The sequence below is a fragment of the Nicotiana tabacum genome, chromosome 8 (genome assembly GCF_000715075.1).
Source record: "Nicotiana tabacum cultivar K326 chromosome 8, ASM71507v2, whole genome shotgun sequence".
In the NCBI taxonomy this organism is placed as follows: domain Eukaryota; kingdom Viridiplantae; phylum Streptophyta; class Magnoliopsida; order Solanales; family Solanaceae; genus Nicotiana; species Nicotiana tabacum.
In genome coordinates this window covers 133,823,409-133,845,668 of record NC_134087.1, presented here as the reverse complement: position 1 = coordinate 133,845,668, position 22,260 = coordinate 133,823,409, and the positions used below count along the sequence as shown (strand labels likewise).

The following is a 22,260-nucleotide window of genomic DNA, read 5'->3' as shown; positions in this document are numbered from 1 at the left end:
TAAATGTTTTATATTTTAATTTAGACTAGCTTCAAACAAAGCTGAGCAAGTCACCAGGTTGGACATCGCTATGTACGTTATGCTATGCGCATAAAGCGGATACTACATTTTCTGTAGGTATTACATCAAGTAGGTAAACTAGTACGTAATCTAAGAAATAACCATTTGAATCATGTACATATAGTTTTGTAGTACTTGAAAGAATTAAGTTATCATCAATGGACTAAGGTATGTGTTGAAACATATACTATAAATATTTTCACTTCATAACTAAAATTTGGACTTGCCATACTAAAGAGGGCTATCTATATTTTTCCCGACTTGCTCGGTTAACGGGTTAAAGGTGGCATGTGGACCGGTCCCGGGCCTAAGTGGGCTAAGTGGGCCGGTTCCTAAATAGATCGGACCCAATTTAAACAGGCTTCACGGTCCCGGTCTTGGTGATCCTTTTGTACGAACCGGACGGGACCGGACCCACGAACTAGTGGCCACGGGCTAAGTGGGGCCAAGTGGGCCTAAGTGGTCCCAACGGATATTTTTTTTAATTTTTTTTTATAGAAGTTAGAGAAAAAAGATGGTAATAAAAATATCTAAAGCAATTCCTTGTAAATTATATTATAGAATTGTGACCTAAATTCTTTAATTCAAATTTAAAGACAAAAATATTGTAAAGAAATATTCAAAGCAATGCGTTATAATTTTATTATAGCAATAAAAAATTATGGCAGTATCTTTCTTAGTCTTCCTTCCCCCTATGGAATGAGCACAACAAGGTGTTAATACCACCATTGAGAAGAAAAAGAAACTAATCAAAACGTGACAAAATACAAATTACATAATACATACTAATTTTTGTTCATACAAGTTACATGGTATCTCTTACAAACATCATAAATCCATTAAGGTCCGAAGGAATTTTCGTTGGTGGTGGCGGAAAAAGCTTGATTATCACCGCTTCCGGGCGAAGCAGAATCTTCCGCAAGTTCAGCTAGCATTTCTTCGTAAGCTTCGTCTACCTCTGATTGTGATTTAGCAAGTCCAAAAAAATTTCTTTTCGAACGGATCCAATCTCTGAAAAGTACTGATTTTTCCAAGCTCTCCCTCATAAACACTCTATAATCACCGAGTTGAAGTCTTGCTTGACTGGAAGTGCTCTCTGATGCCACTGTTGCAGCTTGAATAGTTAAAATATCTCGGGTCATCCTTGAAAGAACCGGAAAGTATTTTTCTTTGTCCTTCCACCATTCCAAAATATTAAAGGAGCCGTCGAGATTCACTTCCTCAATTCCCTGTGTTAAATAAACTTCAAGCTCATTTAGTCGTGAAAAATCACTAGTAGTAGAACCTTGATAACCTCTGAACCCCGCCCAAGCACTAAGTGCTCTTACTTCTACGATTTGAATAAAAAAGCCAGTTAAGAGCCATTTTAACCTTTTCAATTTCAATATTTAAAATTTTCATATCATCACCCACAATTAAATGGTAAATATGATAAATACATCTAACATAAAAAATGTTACTAAATGCAGGACTTAGTGTAGTGGTAAGCAAGGCTACAACATTTGTGTTACTAGTAGCATTATCCATTGAAACTGTTATTTTATCACTAATGCAAAAATATCTACAAATATTTGTAATTGTGCTAGCAATAAATTGCCTTGTGCGACGTAATGTTCTATAAGCAATAATGCGCTTTTACATTATCCAATCCTCATCAATCCAATGACTGGTAACAATAAGGTAATCACAGTCGTTACCACTTCTACCAATATCAATTGTAATAGCAACACGACAAATATATGAGTAAATAAATAGCGCAAATATTATTCATATTCATGTTTATATTTATAAATATCGCTCTTTACGGTTGTGCGAGAAATCTTTATAAGTAGGATTAAAAAAAATTCTAATATAATGCACAAAGTGAGGGTCAGAAGGAAAACTATAGGGTAGACACATAACAGTAACCATTTTTGCCAATTCTTCCCGATCTTTTTTTGGATTATAATATAAAATATCACCGGTAACAATGTTAATTCCCGGTTGAAATTGATTTGACCTGGTACTAGGGTCAACCTAACTAGGAGTAGGTAAACTTGTCCCCTCAGCCAAAGCTTTCATACGAAGATATTTGACTTTATCTTGAGGGTGTATCAATATGTATCTAGCCAAAGCCCCCTCCCCCCTCCCTTATTCTATAAGCAATAAGTTAAAAGTTAACTCCTTGCCACAAGTTTTACACTTAGTCTTATTTTGTGGAATTAGTTGAGTAAAAAAATGGCCAAACAATAGATGTTTCTGTCTGTTTGGTACGTTATCTAGAAAAAATAGGGGCAGTAACATGAGTATCAGACGAGGCATCATTTGGATTATCACTAGTTGGGTTAACTTCAGGAGCAGGACTAGTGGATGTATCGTCATCCGTTGAGTTTCATCAAAATCTATTTCCTCATCATCATTTTCATTAATAGTTGGATTAGAATAAAGAGCATTCATTAATTCATGGTTTAATTGTTCACCAGCCCCAACATTATCGCAAAATTGACTCTCAGTAAATTGTAATAAACTATTATCGTTATCAAGAATTGCAGGTGTAGGACGGATACAGGGTTTGGGTTGGGGAGCCGGGGGCGGTGGAGGAGGAACAGATTGGCCACTAGATTCGTCACTCTTGGATTTTTCCTTATTTTTACCAAAAAGTTTTTTTTAAGGAAGCCATCGTTATAATTAATCAAATAATAAAAAATAAATAAAACAAACAAAACTATAATATTAAAAATTATGAGTTGGAACAAGTTTACCGAATTGACGAACAACTTATTGAAAATTGATTATCGTTGAAGACTTCAATTCTTCACAATTTTTTCACAAATTATAACAGCAAAGTAAGCAATAGTGGCAATTATAGAAGAAAATTAGAGTGAGGTTGATGATTTGTGAGAAAATGAAAGAATGAGGAGGTATTTATAGTTAAAAATATAGAAAAATGTAATTATAAAAAGTTTGGGGTTAAAACAAAGTTTGGGGGATTAAATGACTATTTTGGCAGCCCAAACGGCTAGATTTTAAATGGACAAACGGGCAGATTTTGTTTTTAATTCCTGACCATTGGGACCGTTTAGGCTCGCCAAAGACCAGTCCGGTCCCGGTTTCAAACGGTCCCGGTCTTGCGGTCTTTTTGTAAAGGATCGGCCCACCTCCATGGTCCCGATTCTAATCGGTTAAGGACCGTTTAGGCCCAGAAGCTCACATGGTTCGCGATTCCGAGCCGGTCCCGGACCTGGACCGGCCTACATGCCACCTTTATGCTCGGTAAATTAATAGTGAATCAATCTAACGTGCAGCTATCCGTGTATACTTCTATATGTCTGCAAGAGTCAAAAATTATTTTTACAGTGTCTCGACTCTTACATCACGACCGTTTTGAGTTGGAATACGTGTCGTGTTGCTTCCATGCAATGGTGACACCGATCTAAATACAAGACCGCTTCCCCTTCATTTCTATCTCTATCGAAACTTTTTGTTTTATTATGAAGGAAAGGATAACTCTAAATCTTTCTGTCCATGTTCTTCATACTACCACTTTATGTCCTGTAGTAAATTAAAGGTTTGAGTTCGCATAGTTTCACTTGTGTCTGAGCAACGCTAGTGCTAAAGCCATAAACCATATTGGTGGATCTAATTCACAAATTTCTCTAACTTAGTAGCTCCTCCATTTACCTTCTTAAGCCTGCTGCTTTTCTTGCCACCTTTCCAATTCTTCAAGTTCTTCCTCTCAATTTTGGGAACCCTATTTAGGGAAGATGTTGCTGGAAAGGTCGTCATCATCACTGGCGCTTCCTCCGGCATCGGCGAGGTTTTCTTCAAGCATTTTAGTGCTGAATATTCATTATATTTCTACTACCAAAACATTTTTAGTTAATTATATATGTCATTTAGTTCACGGTCTATATACTCCTATTATGTTAATTGACATAGGGCAGGAAAATTGTTTATTGGATGAATATACATAATTAAGATGGCTAATAGCCTGTTTGGCCAAGCTTCTTCTAGAGGCAAAAGCGCTTTTTTTTTTGTCAAAAGTGTTTTTTTCTAAAATTAAGGCGTTTGGCTAAGCTTTTGAAAGGAAACAAAAGTGTTTTTGAGGAGAAGCAGAAGCAGTTTTAGTGAAGCAGAAAAAAGTAGCTTCTCCCTAAAGCACTTTTTTGAAAAACACTTTTGATAGAAACACTTATCGAAATAAGCTGATTTTTGCAACTTGGCCAAACGGGCTATAAATAATACTACTTGGATCGTTATGCAGTTATAGCCCGAGTATTTTAGTATGTTAATTACATACTCTTTCTTGTTCACATATTGCTAATATAGAGTCGGTTACTCAGATAGTCACTCAACTATCTCAAATTATCTCCTAAAGTCACTTTTCTAAGTCACTGAACTATGCATATTGCACTTAGAAGGTCATTCAACTAGATTTTTCAAATTTGAACTGCCAAATACCTATTTTACCCTCTAAATTATAAATATTTATCTTCTTTTATATTTTTTAAAACTTTTTAATATTATAATTTCTCCTTTTTAATTTATATTATGGACTTATCTATAGAATAAATAAATATTATTTATAAATTAAAAAAAATAAAAAGTATTTAAGCATGTATAATGCTTAGTAAAAAAAAGTTAATTAGAATAATTTGTTAGTAATAATAATTTTAGTATTAACAACAAAACTTCAAAAATTTATTTACACAATTCAGAATATTGTAAAATATATATTCCATGCACGTAATATAAAAATAATTATTCCATGCACGACTTAACATAACATATTTTACCCTATACAAATAGTCCCCCTGCCTTCCGGTGATATAACTTTGTGATGTCGGAAAGTTGGTAGAGACATAATAATATAATTGAGCATAATTTTCAAGAATATATAATGAATATATAATGTATATCTTTATTTAAATAATTATTTTTATATTACGTGCATAGAATATATATTTTACAACCTTTATTTTCTTTCATTCTGAATTGTGTAAATAAATTTTGAATTTTTATTGTTAATACTAAAATTACTATTACTAGCAAATTATTCTAATTAATTTTTTTTACTATGCTCATTATTTTGTTAGTCCAACATTATATATGCTTAAATACTTTTTTAATTTATAAATAATATTTATTTATTCTATAGGTAAGTCCATAATATAAATTAAAAAGGGAAAATTATAATATTAAAAAGTTTTAAAAAAATAAAAAATAAAATAAATATTTATAATTTAGATGGTAAAATAGGTATTTAGCAATCCAAAATTTAATAAATCTAGTTGAGTGACTTTCTGAGTGCAATAGGCATAGTTCAATGACTTTGTTGTTACAAACGAAAGTAAGGTGACTTCAGAAGATAATTTAGGATAGTTGAGTGACCATTTGAGTAATGGACTCAGCTAATATACCTATTTTCTCTCTCTACTTCTTTTCACATTCTATTCTGTAATATTAGAAAAGAAGTAATAACATAATTCATAGATTTTCGCATAAATTATTTCTGGTAATAAGAGTTGATATCCGCAGAATCCGAATAATGTATTATAAGCTAAACGAATATTAGTTATCCAGTTTATTTTATACATTCGTATATATAAATACTAGCTAATAATTTCATAGGAAGATTACCTTTTGTCATTTTGCAGTATCTGGCCTATGAGTATGCCAAGAGAGGAGCATGCTTAACTCTTGCAGCCAGAAGAGAGGGGAGTTTGAATGAAGTGGCCGAAAGGGCACATGAACTAGGCTCTCCAGATGTTATAACAGTTCATGCTGATGCTTCAAAAGCTGATGACTGCAGAAAGATTGTTGATCAAACCATGACTCACTGGCCGGTGTAAGATTTGATTAATTATCGTACTAATTAATTAGAGATTTTAGCATGTACTAATTAGAGATTTTGTTCGTTGTGTTTTTATGTTTGCAGTGGACCACCTGGTTAACAATGCTGGAGTGCACGCAATTACTCTATTTGAAGATACAGAAGATGTCACAGATTTTAGATCTGTCATGGTAAAGTAGAAACTCATGATTATGATATTTACAGTTTTGGCACTTTTAAACCACAACTGGTGTTTGTAATTAAGAACTTCCATTTGTTAATGATTCTGTGACAAATTCTTTTTACGGGTATTTAATTTCATAAGCTGGACTAGAACAATACCTTTGGATCAGGACCAAATACAAACTCGAAAATTTTCTAGTCAGCTTTCTATAATGCCTGAAGTGTGATGATAGATCTAGTTGCTAGTTTGTCGTGCCTAATAAATTGGGATCTCTCTTATATGCACTGATAGTTTAATAAATACATGAAGGGTCCGTTAGTTGCCTTATTTTTGAGATACTGATTTCACATTACCCGATATTATCATTAATTTTGTTGTTACAATGTGTAGAAATTAAACTCAAAATTGTGTATCCGGCATTTTGCAGGACATCAACTTCTGGGGTTCCTTTTATATGACCCGATTTGCGATCCCCTATCTTAGATATAGTGGGGGTAGGATCATTGTGCTTTCTTCATCTGCTGCTTGGCTGCCTGCTCCAAGATCAAGCTTTTACAATGTAAGTACCAACTCTATCTGCTTTTATTGTTTCCTTTATGGAAATGGCAATAGTTGATACTGACCACCCCACACCAAATTTAGGCAAGCAAAGCAGCAATATCTCAATTCTTTGAGACATTAAGGATTGAGTTGGGGCAGGACATCAAGATAACTCTGGTAACACCTGGCTTTGTTGAATCTGAACTCACGCAAGGCAAATACATTGGTAAGAGCGGCGGTGTAGAGGTTGATCAAGGAATGAGAGATGTAAGTTTTCTTCTTTGTTCCCTTTTTGCCTAGTTTCTACATTTTAATGTGCGACGGTTATTAACTAGCTTTACCGTGAGTAGTAAATCTTATTTGGTGAACTAGACAAAGGTAGTAAAGAACCGTTTTAGTCGGCCATAGCATCTATGAAATGTTGACGGTGTAAAAATTATTTTCATGGTGATTAATACATGTAATTAGTTAATTACACCTTCTAAAAGACAGTCTATTACGAGTGTATTTATTTATTTAAGTTTACCTTTTCGCAGCAAGAAATGATAGTAGAGTGGATGATGATAGTTTGTCAAATCCATTTTAAAATATGAATTAGACTAAATGATAGTAGTAGCTAAAGCAGTCACAGAAAAAGGGCAGAGCAGGGAGCATGTTTCTTCAGTAATGTATTGGTTTAATAACTTATTTGGTGAAGATTAATGTTCCATCATTTGCCTTTGCAAAGAATTATGTTTACTCCTTTTCAGCGATGTGTTTGACAAGAAAGTGAATGTTTGAACCTATAGGTACTAATAAGCGCGACTCCAGTGGCGAAGGTCGAATCATGTGCTAAGACAATTGTGGATAGTGCTTGTCGAGGGGAGAGATACGTGACTATACCTGCTTGGTTTAGAGTTAGCTACTTGTGGAAGGTGTTTTGCCCGGAGGTGCTGGAGTGGATGTACAGGTTAATGTATCTGACTGGGCCGGAAATATCACCGAAGGATGCACTTAGCAAGAAAGTAGCGGATTATACTGGTGCACAAAATGTCTTATACCCAGAGACTATCAGAAATGCAGATATAAAGACCGGCTAATCCAAAGTTTATACAAATGCTTGTATTAGCTTCATGAGCTGTGAAGTGTGTTGTACATCTGTTTTTCGGACTTTTTAGATCTGTGGTGGTTGTAGTGTAATAAAAGGATGTTTCAGTTTGTTGCGCAGAGTGGTTTGTTTTTTTATAGGCAAAATATATGAAAGGGTCCCTTTAAGTTGTTCGCATTTATTAGATTAACACCTCAACTAATCTTATTGAAAGTGTTCGTCTCATTCAAATGGTTTGGTAGTCAACCTTGTTGAATTGATATGATTTGGTAGCCAATTTTGTTGACTTAGTTTGATTTGGTAGTCAACCTTGTTGAAATTGTGAAAAGTGTGTAAAATTGTCAAATATTATAGGCTTTAGAGAGATGTTTTGGCTATAAAAGGAGAACTTCAACTCTCATTTCATAACACCAACAAAGAGAGAAAGCAAGGTATTTCATAAATTATAAGAAAATAGTTTGTGAAGAAAAATAGAGTGTGAGAGATATTGTAGCGAGGTGGAAAAAAGAAAAGAGTGTTTATTTCTTTTGAGGGTGTAGTGGTATTAGGAGTATTTTTATTTGTACTACACAGTGTAAAATTTTTCGCTATAGTGATATCAGTTGCTCTTCTTGGCCGTGGTTTTTCCCTTATTCAGAAGGATTTCCCCGTAAAATCTTGGTGTCATTATTGCTGCATTTCTATTTTTGCTGATTTAACCATAACTTAGCGTTTTGCCTTTATCACTAATACCGTGAATATTATTTTTGCGGGTCTATTTTTTCCCCAACAAGTGGTATTAGAGCCAAGGTTCTGTCTGAGTATGCTCTGTGGTTGCAGCACAATCTGAACTTCCACATCATAAAAGAATTACTTTGGTTTCCTAATAAATAGTATTTGTATTTGTGATAAACGATGGAAGCCAGCACTAGCAGAATGATTACTTTGAATAGTACAAATCATGTCACTTGGAAGGGTAAAATGGAAGATTTGCTCTATGTCAATAATTTTCATGAACCTGCATTTACCACTATAAAGCCTGATAATAAATCAGATGAAGAGTGGAGTTTGTTACATAGGCAGGTTTGCGGCTTTATTAGATAGTGGGTTGACGATAATGTTTTGAACCATATTTTTGGGGAGACACATGCTCGGACTCTATGGGAGCACCTTGAAAGTTTGTATGCTCAGAAAACTGGAAACAACAAGATGTTTATGATAAAGCAGATGTTGGATTTAAAATACCACGATGATTCCGCGATGACAAATCATCTAGAAAGTAGAAGCTCACTAAGGGTTCCATGATTGTGGCTCGTGGGAAAAAGCGTTGTGGTCTATACTGGACTACGACCTCTACATGTGTTGATATGGTAAATGCCGTTGAGAGCAATAACTCTTCAATGTTATGGCATAAAAGGCTTAGCCACATTAGCGAGAAAGGACTAAATGTTCTAGACAAGAAGAAATTGTTGTCAAATTTTGAAAGTGTAAAATTAGAAAAATGGGAGCACTGCTTGACTGGAAAACAAAAAAGAGTTTCTTTCCAATCTCATCCTCCTTCAAGAAAGACATAGTTGCTTGAGTTAGTGCATTTAGATTTATGTGGTCCAATGAAGACAAGGACTTTGGGTCGTGCACTTTATTTTGCTACCTTTATTGATGATTGTTCAAAGAAACTTTGGGTCTACATCTTGAAGACTAAAGACCAAGTGTTGGGTGTCTTTAAACAATTTCAGGCTTCAGTTGAAAGAGAAACTAGAAAGAAGCTGGAGTGTATTCATACGGATAACGGTGGTGAATACTGTGGATCGTTTGACGAATACTGCAAACAACAGGGTATCAGACACCAGAAGACTCCTCCTAAGACTCCCCAGCTTAATGGTTTAACAGAAAGGATGAATAGGACATTGATAGAAAAAGTCAGATGTTTTCTTTCTGAAGCAAAATTGCCGAATTCTTTTTGGGGTGAGGCTTTGTTGACCGTCGAACATGTTATTAATCTATCCCCTGCGTTTGTTTTGCAAAGTGATGTTCCAAACAAAGTTTAGTATGTCAAGGATATTTCCTATGACCACTTGAAAGTGTTTGGTTGCAAAACTTTTGTACATGTGCCTAAAGATGAGAGGTCAAAATAAACTGCCAAGACAAGGTAGTGCATCTTCATTAGTTATGGCCTTGATGAGTTTGGTTACAGGCTATATGATCCAATTGAGAAGAAGGTCGTGAGAAGCCGTGATGTTATCTTCGTGGAGGATCAAACCATTGAAGATATTAACAAAGCGGAGAAGCTAAAATCTCCAAGCTCTGAAGGTTTAGTTAATCTTGATCAAATTCCTCATACAAATGCGGATGACGTTGGTGGGCTCAATGATGATGGTGATGCCCAGAACCATATTCCAGATCAGCATATTGATAGTGATAACAATGCTAATGCTGATGAGGTAAATGCTCCTACTAACGAAGTTGTGGACGAGTTAAATATTCCACTCAGGAGGTCTTCTAGACCTTGTACTCCTTCCTCCCGTTATTCGCCCAATGAGTATGTATTACTCACTGATAGGGGAGAACCTGAATGTTATGCGGAGGCCATAGAAGATGAGCACAAGGATCAATGGATTGAAGCCAAGCAAGATGAGATGAAATCTCTGCATGAGAACCATACTTATGAGCTGGTGAAATTGCCTACGGGTACGAGAGCTTTGAAGAATAAGTGGGTGTTCAAAGTTAAAGCTGAATAACATAGTTTGAAGTCTAGATACAAAGCTAGATTGGTTGTCAAGGGATTTGGTCAAAGGAAAAATATTGACTTTGACGAAATATTTTCTCCTGCCGTGAAAATGTCCTTCATTCGGGCAGTTCTTGGTTTGACTGCCAGTCTTGATTTGGAGATTGAGCAGATGGATGTGAAGATTGCTTTTCTTCGCGGTGACTTAGAAGAGGAGATTTATATGGAACAACTTGAGGGCTTCAAGGCAAATGGTAAGGAAAATCTTGTATGCAAACTTAAGAAGAGTCTATATGGATTGAAGCAAACTCCCAGACAGTGGTACAAGAAGTTTGAGTCTTTTATGGGGGAGCAAAGCTACAAGAAGACTTCTTCAGATCACTGTGTGTTTGTACAAAGATTTTCTGATGATGATTTTATCATATTCTTGTTATATGTGGATGATATGTTGATTGTGGGCAGGAATGCTTCCAAGATTGACGAGTTGAAAAAACAGTTGAATAAGTCTTTTGCAATGAAAGACTTGGGTCATGCTAAGCAGATTTTGGGCATGAGAATTACTCGTTTGAGAAACGAAAGAAAGCTTTACTTGTCACAAGAGAAGTACATAGAACGTGTACTGGAGCGTTTCAATATGAAAAGTGCTAAGTTGGTTCGCGCACCCCTTCCTGGTCATTTGAAGTTGAGTAAGAAGATGTGTCCTACAACAACAGAGGAAAAAGAGAGAATGGCCAAGATTCCTCATTCCTCTACTGTCTGAAGTTTGATGTATGCAATGGTATGCACTCGACCAGATATTGCTTATGTAGTCGGTGTTGTTAGCAGATATCTCGAAAATCCAGAAAAAGAGCATTGGGAAGCTGTAAAGTGGATACTCTGGTATCTAAGAGGAAGCTCACATGAATGCTTATGTTTTGGAGGATCAAATCCAATTTTGAAGGGCTATACAGATTCTGATATGGCAGGTGACCTTGATAACAGAAAATTCACTACTGGATATTTGTTTACTTTTTCAGGGGGAGCTATATCATGGCAGTCGAAGTTGCAGAAGTGTGTCGCACTATCTACAACTGAAGCGGAGTATATTGCGGCCACTGAAGCTGGCAAAGAGATGATATGGCTCAAGAGATTTCTTCAAGAACTTGGATTGCGACAGATGGAATATGTTGTCTATTGCGACAATCAGAGTGCAATAGACCTAAGCAAAAACTCCATGTACCATGCGAGAACAAAACACATCGATGTCAGATATCATTGGATTCGCGAGCAAGTGGAGAATGAATCACTTCAAGTCAAAAAGATTCACACGAGTGAAAATCCTGCAGATATGTTGACCAAGGTGGTACCAAGAGACAAGTTCTAGCTATGAAAAGAACTTATCGGCATGCACTCAAACTAGAAGACAGTGCTACCTCCTCTAGATGAATGAGACTAGAGGGGGAGATTGATAGTGTCCATCTCATTCAAATGGTTTGGTAGCAAACCTTGTTGAATTTGTATTGGTTTGGTAGCCAATTTTGTTGACTTGGTTTGGTTTGGTAGCCAACATTGTTGAAATTATGAAAAGTGTGTGCAAAATTGTCAAATATTATAGGCTTTAGAAAGTGAAGTTTTGGCTATGAAAGGAGAGCTTCAACTCTCATTTCATAACACCAACAAAGAGAGAAAAGAGAGAGAGCAAGGTATTCCATAAACTATAAGAAAATAGTTTGTAAAGAAAAATAGAGTGTGAGAGATATTATAGTGATGTGAAAAAAGGAAAAAAATATTTATTTCTTTTGAAGGTGTAGTGGTCTTAGGAGTATTTTTACTCGTTATTACATAGTGTAAAATTTCTCGCTATAGTGATATCAATTGCTCTTCTTGGCCGTGAGTTTTTCCTTATTCAAAAGGGTTTCCCCGTAAAATCTTGGTGTCATTATTGCTGCATTTCTATTCTTGTTGATTTAACCATAACTCAGTATTCTGCGTTTATCACCAATACCGTGAATATTATTTTTGCGGGTCTATTTTTTCCCCAACACTTATTACCAATTACACTTTTTCTCAACAGAAATGTGGTTCCTTTTAGTTGTTCGCAGCGATCATATGAACACCTCAAATGATCTAATTATTAATTGCACTTTTTCTCGAAAGAAATATGACCTCGTGGACACTCAGAGTCTAACAGATTACAAGCGCGAGTTGCACTTTTTCTCAACAGAAATGTGACCAACAGATTACAAGCTAACGTGTAAAAAGAACTAATTATAAAATAACACGTGTATTTGATAAAGAAACTCTCTTCTAATTTCATTATTCATTTAAGTATTGAATTGCTGATGAAAACCCCGAGGAGTGTTTCCCATTATGTGGAAACAATTAGAGAAGAACTACCCATGTTGGCTATTAAATTATGATAAAAGTTAGATGGACTCGACTCCACTCAATATGGTAAGAAGCTCGATTAGATTCAAAATATTGTAAGAAGCTTAGATAAGATTCAAGCTCAAAATAATTTCAGCTCCGCACTAGAATAGGTTTAGTTAAACTCATCAGACTCAATTCAGGTCACCTCGCGTCCATATTTATGGCTAGATTGAATTAATTTGGGTGGACCGACTGCTTCATTTAAGGGTGAATCGAGAGATTCAATTTTATAATAAATTATACTATAAATTATTTTAGTTATATAATATTTTTATAATTTAACAATAGAAGTAAATACAAAATGTTAAACAAAATACAAATTTATATTCGTAAATGAACATAGGAGATAATTTTATCCATGAATTAACCCCCTGTTATTAGTAATGGACTAAGGGGTCGTTTGGTACGAAATATAAGAAGGTATAAGGGTGGTATAAAAATTTAATAACACCTTAATACTCTGTTTGGTTAACACCGGGATAACTTATACTTTATAAAAGGTGAGATAATTAGCACCAATATAACTTATAACTTATTCTTAGAAATTATACAATTGTCATTCTTAATACAACATACCAAACAATGAATAAACAACAATCCCAGCATAACTAATACTAATATAACTTATACCGTATAAATCATATTACAACCAAAGGAGCATAGATTGGACGTGAACTCAATAGAGCTGACAAGAGGCATGGCGGGAAAATTGATGTTTCCGAATCCGGATCCGCAAATTCTCATTAGCACAATTTTTTGAAACCCAATCGAAAATTTCCCCAACTTTTTTAGCTCCAAATATACCCGCCCTTTCCAAAAGAAACTTCCCGCGATCTGTACTAGTATTCAATTCCGGATCTGACAAATATGGTCCAATTCACTCATTTGCAACACTTTTCCTTCAAAACACTGACAAAACCTACAGATCACTGCCATGGCTTCCGAGAAAGAAACCCTAGAAGGCAAGAAACAACAAAAAGAAACAAACGAGCAAGAAGAAAAGGTTAAACAGAACAGTGAAGAAAGAAAAACTGATGATGATAAGGATGAAATAAGAGAAGACAAAGAGGGTGCCGTGGAAATGGAAGTAGACAAACAAGAGGAAGAGGAAGAATCTGAGGAGGAAGAGGAAAAGGAAAAAGTTGTGAAGAAGGGAAAAGATAGAGGTGCAGTAAAAGAGGAGGAAGGGAAAAGGGATAATGTGGATTCGCCCACAACACCAGGTTCGAGGCCATCGAGGGAAAGGAAAACAGTGGAGAGGTATTCTGAGTCTTTGGGTGCTAGAGGTTCTGCAACTAAGCCCTTGTCTATTGAGAAGGTATAATTCAAAAATATTTTTTTTTAGAAATTCATTTCATTTATGGTTTTATTCAATCAATTATACTTCAATCTGAAACTACCTATGTCCTATGGTTGTCAAATCCAAGAGTCAAGCTGACTAGAAATATGAGCAGTTTTTATATTCGTGACCAGTTGAATGTTTATTTTTAGTGGCGGATCCATGATTTGAGCCTTATGAGTTCCTACCGTAATTTTAAATTAATATGCAATAATAATTGGGTTCACATTTAGATATTTACAAATATTTAGTAAATTTTTAATATAAATACAGGGTTTACCCAAGAGTTACTGGGTTCCCGGGAACCCGTACTCCATTCTCTACATCCGCCCCTGCCTGCCTCTGTTCTCTTTCGGGTTTTGTTGATTCATTTACTTTTTCCTTGTCAAGTTTGGTTTTTGTTGATTTGTTGAGGAAGATGGAAAAGGTGGTACATTAAGTTCTAACTAGAGTTAATTTCTCAATTGGTCATTTAGCCTAAGCCAAGAACAGAGTAAAATCACTTCTTTGGTCACTGTGAAATTATCCAGGCTAACCCAACCCTCCCAGAAAATCATTTCAGCCAGAAAATCAACTTTCAATACTGGAAATAAGATGTCATCCGCTAAACTTTCGAAATTCTCAAATAGTTATCTAACTTATGAAATGCCATGTCATGTGTTGGCCGGAGAGACCTCACAGAATTATTCCTTGGGCTATGCAGTCATTGAGCCCAACAGTGTGTGTACGATGTGCACATTTTTCTTGTATAACACTTTACTTTTCTCTTTCTAGTTTGGGATTTGTCTAAGGTGTCATATGCTATGTGGACTTTGCTTTTCTCTCCCTTTTTGGTTTGAAATTTGCCTAAGGTGTCATATGCACCCCATTCATTGGAAGCTTATTAGGCTAGAAGTTTGTTAGTCTTTCTCTTTGACTTGTCATTGTCAGCTTGCCTACGTCATGGGTGTCACATAAACCCCTATTTAGAGACTTAGCGTTCTTGCTGATGTTTGTCCCACTATCATATTGCAGAATCAGGCTTTGATACCACCTGTCAGGGTTAAGCCCTACTGCCTAGGTATTGATTGCTTTCGCTCTACCCCATTGGCCCACTGCAAGGGTTTTTGTGCCTCATGGTTTTATATAACTTATTACAACCCAGGCTCAATTGTTTGCTTTGGTCTGACTTTTTTAATGTTCTTAGGCTTTTCGACCTCATAGTTTTGTCCCCATGGGCTTTAACCTAAAATTTGCATCAACAGTTAAATCCTGAATAACCCTTATATGGTCTCGAACATTCCCTCTCATTTTGTTGTTCAATTTGCCTGAGGCAAGTTCCACAGCGAACTACTTTCAAGTTCAACTGCCAGCAGTTTTTGGGTTGTTGCACTCATCTCTCTTAGGGACTCAGGTCTTCGTTGGGTTTGACTCAATCATATCAGGGATGTATCGGCTTTGATACCACCTGTCATGGTTGACGCCCAATTCCTAAGGTATTGTTTGCTTTGACCTGGCCCCTCTGAGCCACCTCAAAGGTTTTGGGTCTCACAGTTTTGTCTCTTTGGGTTTAAAGGTGCCTTCTTTGTCAAATCCCGAACTCTCCCTCATATGGTTCCTAACTTTCCCCTTCCAACGCCTAAGGCATGTTCCACAGTGAACTCCCTTTTATGCTCTAACTGCCTAGGGTCCAGTGGTTGTTACATCAATTTATCTTCCATCTTGATGTCTAAGGTAATTTGGGCATAGAAAGAGAAAAAGGAAAAACTGACCAAATTCCTCATAACATTCATTTCTGATATCATTGCCACTATCCCTATACCTTTTCAATTTGTTGAGGGTTGGTTTCCTATCCCTTCTTTGTATTGCTTCAACTAAGAAATTGGACAAATGGGACCACACACTTTATTTGGCACTGTCAAGGGTTCAAGTTGTGGAAATAGCCTAGGGTAAGGCTGCGTACAATAGACCCTTGTGGTCCGGCCCTTCTCCGGACCCTGCGCATAGCGGGAGCTTAATGCACCGGGCTGCCCTTTTTTCTTTTCCAAGTTTCTTATTTCCGAGAAGTGAATAAATGCTACTGTAATGTCTTATTTTGATTTTTACCATTAATGCTAGCTTTTGTCATTTTCTGGAATCCCTCTTATTATTTTGGTGTTAAATGCAGGGTAGAGGTACTCAACTGAAGGATATCCCAAATGGTACTTTTTTTCTTCTTTTGCTGAATCAATTTCTCCCCTTATTGGATTCAGGCTTTTCTTACTTTGCTTTTATGTTATATTACATCAAGTTTATTCCCTTAGAGAAACAAACAAGGCTTGGTTAATATTACTTGGCAAATATGCACTGATACTGTAACATAAAAAATGTGCCTCTCTTGCCAACAAAAATGCTTGTGTTTGTTTCTTGTACTTTCAGTCTATTGGTGGCTAATTAGATTTTGCAGCAGTAGCCTTTTTTTTGTTTTTTTTTGTTTTTGTTTGTTTGTTTGTTTGTTTGTTTGTTTGTTTGTTTGTTTGTTTGTTTGTTTTTGTTTTCTAAAAACTTTGATCAGTAATGAACTTTGCTAGGTTACCGGTGCTTTGTTTAATTTATCCCTGACAAGACCATTTCTGTTGAGGAAAGGAACTGATGAGCCTGGTTAAGTGATGTTCTAAATGTCAATACCACACAAGAGGGGGGAGGGTGATTTGTGTGGTATCCAATTTTTCGATTTAGAAGAACCTGGTTCTTCTAGGTGTTCTAACTTCTAGGTGTTCCATGAGCACAACGATTTAGGTTCACTCCCCCTTGTAGTCTGCTTATATGTATTATGTACTAGCAACTTTGAAGTATTCTGTCTTTGAGTTGTGCTCATGGAATTTATTTTGTGGTTACTTTATATACGTTTTATCCTCCTTTGCCTTTCTTTTGGTTGAGTAAATTTGTAGAACCTACATTGTGTGAAAATAATTCCATTGACAGTTATGATGTTTTGAAATATTTCAGTGGCATATAAGTTGTCCAAGAGAAAACCGGATGACAACCTGCAAATACTTCACAGTATTCTTTATGGCAAGAGAACAAAGGTAAAGTCTTCCTCACACTAAAATCTTTTAATCCCTAAAAATTAATTCCCCTGCTCGCGCACACTTTCCGTCTCTCTTCAATTCACAATCATGTATTTTTTGGGTTATGATAATGTGCTTGGCAATTGGTTTTGCTTCTTAACCTTGTAAGTATTAAACAAAGTCCTTGGCTTCGCAGGCACACAATCTGAAGAAAAACATAGGGCAGTTTTCTGGATATGTTTGGGTTGAAAATGAGGTAATTAGTCTCTCTCCTTTCTAAATCTTGTGATTGCATCATTGTTCTTCTTCATAATGTGACATATGTGCATGGGATACACAAGTGTTAACATTAGTATCCAGTGATTTCATGATCTGTGAATGGCATATGTATCTTGAGTATTTTCCGCTTCTTTCTCAAGCAGGAAAAACATAGGTCAAAAGTGAAAGAGAAGCTTGACAAGTGTGTCAAAGAAAAGCTACTGGTTTTTTGTGATATACTCAATATCCCAGTCAGTAGATCCGCAGCAAAGAAGGCATGTATTATCAATGGCTTCACTGTTTACTGTGTGATTCCCTACAGAAAATATATGTTTTGCTAATCATTGTTGTTGCATGTTTCAATTTGCAGGATGAACTCTCTGTGAAGTTAGTAGACTTCCTGGAATCTCCTCATAGTACGACTGACTCGTTGCTTGCTGAGAAGGAACAGGTAAATCTGATCCTGCATTTTTTGCTTCCTCTTACTCATTAGTGTTGCCTTTTGTTTTGACTTTGGTATCTTTTTTGTTAATTGTTTATCTTATGTAGCTATTTCATTATTATGTTTCATTTTGATCTCAGAAAAGTAAGAAGCTAAAAAGGAAGGGCACAACTTCCAAAAGCAAAGGTTCATTGGATAAAGCAACAGGAAAATCAGCAAAGGTTAACTTTTTTTAATCTGTTCGTTCTCTTCAAAGAAAATGACAGCCTGCTACTGCAATAGTTATTGGTTATGCAATATTATTACTTGAACTTCAAATAAGTAATGGTTTATATCATTCTCTTTATGTTAATAGTCCTGTCTTGATATGTTAAGGGATCTGGCTGCATTTACACAATGTCACAATTAGGGAAGTCTTTTCTCTCTGCACCAGTTGGTTTCTGAATGTTGTCTGTTATCTCTATTTTATTCGCATTGCTAGTGTGATTACTGAGCTTGTCCATCAGGAAATGATTTTTTTTTTTTTTTTTTTCAAAATTGCCTTTCCTCTTTATTGCAAGGCTAGGCTAGTTTAAGGCTGTTCATCATGACATTATAGCCTCAATTGTGATCATGACATTAACTTATTCAAACTTACAAATGTTTTTTTTCCCTTGGTTCTGGGGTGACTCTATGGACGGCATTGCCTTATTCAAACTTACAAATGTTTCTTTTCTTGGTTCTGGGGTGACCTATGGACCCATGCTTTGCAATTGTCTCAGCTACTGCTACATAATAGAACTGCAAGATGTAAAATATGTAAAAGCAATAAGGCAAGAATGTAGTTACTTGGCTTAATATTGAGATCTGCCTTATTTGCTAATACAAGCTTTATTGGTTGCTTGAATTCACATGTTCTGTAAGCAGCAATAAGTGCTTTGCGTCAATATTTGAAAAACTAAATGCATGTATGGTGGAATAACTGTTATGTGTCGATCAATTAGTCAATTCTATCTCCTGGCACATGGAGCCTACTCAACTAGAACTTGCTTAAAAAATTTGGGCTCTTACTCAGTCACATCCTGTTCTTAATTATTTGCCATCATTTTTATCCCAAAAAGTAATTATTTGTGGCAGAGTTTCAGCGAGCTTCCATTCATACTTCATCAAATTAGTGTTGAGTCTATTGAGTTGAGAAAACTTATTTACACATACAATGAGTGAAAGAGTGTTTTATAGCTTCCTTTGAACTATGTTAGAAACAGAATCTATGGCCTTTGGCTAGTTAAATTTGTGATGGATCCAATATTTGCAAAGGGATAAACTTGGAGTTCAGTGCTGGTATTACATGACAAATTACGCTGTAGTTTAACTTTATGTAAATGGACTATGGCTGCTCGTGGCTAGCAAAACTTGAATGCCTCTCTATCTCTTCCTTTTCATTTAGGTGATGGTTTTCCTGCCTTATCTTGCTGAAAGTGTGATTCTTCTCTATTGTTTGCAGCAGAAGTCTGAAGTTGGGAAGAAGCGGAAGCAGTCAGCAGAAATGGAGGAAGAAGAAGCTGATGATGAACTGTCAAATACCAGGGATGAATCGGGGGATGACAATGATGATGAGGAAGCTCATGAAGTAGGAAGTGATGAGGAAGAGAGTGGTTCAGAGAAAGGCGAAAAGGAAGAAGTGGAAGAAGGGGAAGAGGAGCCAAAGAAGTCTAATGGGAAGATTTCTTTAAAGGAGGATTCTGGAAGCAAAGCTACAGAGAAACCCAAGGCTGTGAAAAAGGATAACCCCGCTAAAGAAGTAGGAAGTGACAATGATGATGACGAGGCTCATGAAGTAGGAAGTGATCAAGAAGAGAGTGTTCCAGAGAATGACGAAGAGGAAGAGGAAGAGAAACCAAAGAAAAAGAAATCTAATGGGATGATTTCCTTAAAGAAGGATTCAAGAAAAAAAGCTACAGAGAAATCCAAGGCTGAGAAAAAGGACACCCTTGCTAAATCCCCCAAAAGCTCAAAAAGTTCTTCCAAAGTGTCTTCGAGTAAAGCTTCCAAAAGAGGTGCTTCTGGTGCTGATTCACTAGCTGAATCTAAGAAGCAAAAGGTCGAAAAGAAAAGTCAAAAAGAAGAAAATGATTTTGTGAAGGAAAATGCTTCAAACAAGAAACAATCAACCAAGTCTCCTGCTAAGGTTTCTGAAACGGAGGGTGAGTAACTTTCTGTTTATTTGTTGGTGATATATATGTGCTTTTATTGAGGAAAAAAATCAATATTTTTGGTTTTCATTTTTGAGATATTGGTTTGAGGAATGGTGTTTCACCATACAATATGCAGTGGCCCTTCAGTATCTTCACTCAACTACCTGTGATATGCCATTCTATTGAACTTCTTTTAATATGTTGGTGATCATCAAAGATCTCATGTTCTCCTATAATGTTTAGGATTCAGGGATAAATGTACAAGTTAATTATCACAGAACAATTCTGGACAGGAAAAGGAACAATTCTGAGTAGGAAAATGTACATGTTTTTGACTGTTGTTTCAAAATCTTCTGGCATAGGAAAAGGAAAAAGTGTCAAGAAGGCCAAAAAAGACCCCAGCAACGAAGAAATTCATGCAGCAGCAGTACATATTCTGAAAGAAGTGGACTTTAACTCTGTAAGTGATATCTTGCCCTTGCGTTAAATAGTCATGAACTTTTCTTACTAATCAAACTTGTTGCTCTCTTCAAAATGCAGGCAACCTTATCTGATATCATCCGGAAACTAGGTATGTCTTAGGAAACACTCGTTCCTTGTTATTCTAACACTAATGGTTGTGCTCTTTTATTTGGTGATCACATAATTGGGGTTCATTTCAGGTAGCCATTTTGGTGTAGATTTGATGCATAAAAAGGCAGAGGTGAAGGCTATAATCACTGATGTAATAAATAACATGAGTGATGAGGAAGAAGGGGATGACCCTGAGGCTGGGGATGATGAAGAAAAAAATGAAGGTGATGCTTAATTTATGAGTCAAGTAGAAGGTACCATACAGTTTGTTAGTTGCTGTAATTTATAATTTTAGTTGGTTATAAGATGGTGATCCCAATGGGTTGGTCTGTAAGCATTTGTTTGTTTTTGCTTATTCTTTAGAGTTAACCTTAGCATTTCTTTTAAAGCAAATCCTGTTCCTTCTGTTATTGAAATATTTGTTGTCAATTTATTCTGTTTATATTTGTTTATATCTATTTATACTATATTAAAAATGAGAACCCCAAAAGTTCAAAGTTAAATTACTCAGATTCCATCCTATTAACCCAAGTATTTTATTTAATAACCCATAGAAAAAGAAGGCAACACTTGTTACTTCTGGCATTGAAAAGAGGCAACGCTTCATATATATGCCTATCCTGTTTAATTGAAAAAAAGACCTAACGCCTAGGAAAAGAAGGTAACGCTTCGTATATGCCTTAAAAAAACAAATACCTAAAGCCTGGCAAAAGAAGCCAATACTTCATAAGTCTGTTTTGCAAAAAACACTTGTTTCTAACATGGATGATCTGTGAAGGAGAACAAGAAAGAACATTAAGTTTCTTCTCAAGGCAACTGATGTTTGCAACTGTGGCGGATTTTACCGATTAAATAAGCAAAAATCTACGGCCATCCTCTCTCTCAATCTAACTTTTGTTCCTCTTCTGAGATTGCAACTCCAACAAGCTTTGTGGGAATAATTCTGAACCGAAGGTATTGATTCATTCTTACATTGGTTTGCTTTTCCAAAATGTTCTCCAAAATTTATTTTTGAACTAGTTAAATTGTCCGCTCTTCGTGCGGACATATATCAATATATTAGAAAGTGATTTCTTAAAACAGAAAGAAATAGTAGTACAATAAAAAATTAAATCCAAATAAAAATCATCACATAACTTTTAGTAGTTTTAAAAATCAAAGTAACGTAAGCCTTTGAATGATATTAAATGTTGTATATAAATAATATTAATTATAATAATAATATACTTATTAGTGACTATATTTAGAGGTAAATATTGTTCAGGAGTAATTATATACAATATGCTATAAAATATTATGCAAAATCTAATAATTCTACCTTTTTCTTTTAACTATTGTTCTTACCATTTCAGTACTCCTAAAACTCCTCCTTTAAATTCATCACAGATAGCACCAGGAAGGGGAGACCAAACCGACTAAAAAGTAAAAATTTGTTGGTTAGTTCAGATTTTGCTGTAACAACAACTACAACAAAGTCGATATAGAAATCTAAGAAAGGACCCGAATGAATATAAGAAACAATGCCCATTTTTTTTCTTCTTTCAATTACCTCCCTTTTCAATAAATTTTCTCTTTCTTCCAGGGCAAACAAAGTTATCTTGTTTCTCCATTTAGGGAGGATCCGTTGAAACCAAACTCAACCCCGAGAA

At 35.7% G+C, this 22,260-nt stretch overlaps 1 protein-coding gene and 1 pseudogene across 4 annotated transcripts; both read left to right on the top strand.

Moving 5' to 3' along the window:
• Window positions 1–3,666: 3,666 nt before the first annotated feature.
• LOC107761777 (11-beta-hydroxysteroid dehydrogenase A-like) lies at window positions 3,667–7,802 on the top strand (annotated as a pseudogene).
• A 5,659-nt stretch (window positions 7,803–13,461) lies between these two features.
• Window positions 13,462–21,063, top strand: LOC107761779 (DEK domain-containing chromatin-associated protein 1). 4 transcript variants are annotated; one of them, XM_075219665.1, is made up of 11 exons: window positions 13,462–14,114; window positions 16,282–16,315; window positions 17,103–17,182; window positions 17,361–17,420; window positions 17,587–17,697; window positions 17,793–17,873; window positions 18,005–18,085; window positions 19,351–20,047; window positions 20,407–20,498; window positions 20,579–20,609; window positions 20,701–21,063. In XM_075219665.1, the coding sequence occupies exons 1-11, from the start codon at window positions 13,731–13,733 to the stop codon at window positions 20,844–20,846; spliced, it is 1,797 nt and encodes a 598-aa protein (XP_075075766.1). In that variant the 5' UTR covers window positions 13,462–13,730; the 3' UTR covers window positions 20,847–21,063. The 4 variants fall into 4 exon arrangements, with proteins under 4 accessions (XP_075075766.1, XP_016435540.1, XP_016435541.1 ...); XM_016580054.2 differs by having other exon boundaries at window positions 13,463–14,114; window positions 20,401–20,498; XM_016580055.2 differs by having other exon boundaries at window positions 13,463–14,114; window positions 19,348–20,047.
• Window positions 21,064–22,260: the final 1,197 nt, after the last annotated feature.

Coding starts and splice junctions, on each gene's coding strand:
- LOC107761779 (XM_016580053.2), top strand. CDS start 13,731: ATGGCTTCCGAGAAAGAAACCCTAGAAGGCAAGAAACAACAAAAAGAA. Junction 20,499..20,578: donor AAGAAGTGGACTTTAACTCT/GTAAGTGATATC, acceptor TTCAAAATGCAG/GCAACCTTATCTGATATCAT. Junction 20,610..20,700: donor TGATATCATCCGGAAACTAG/GTATGTCTTAGG, acceptor GGTTCATTTCAG/GTAGCCATTTTGGTGTAGAT.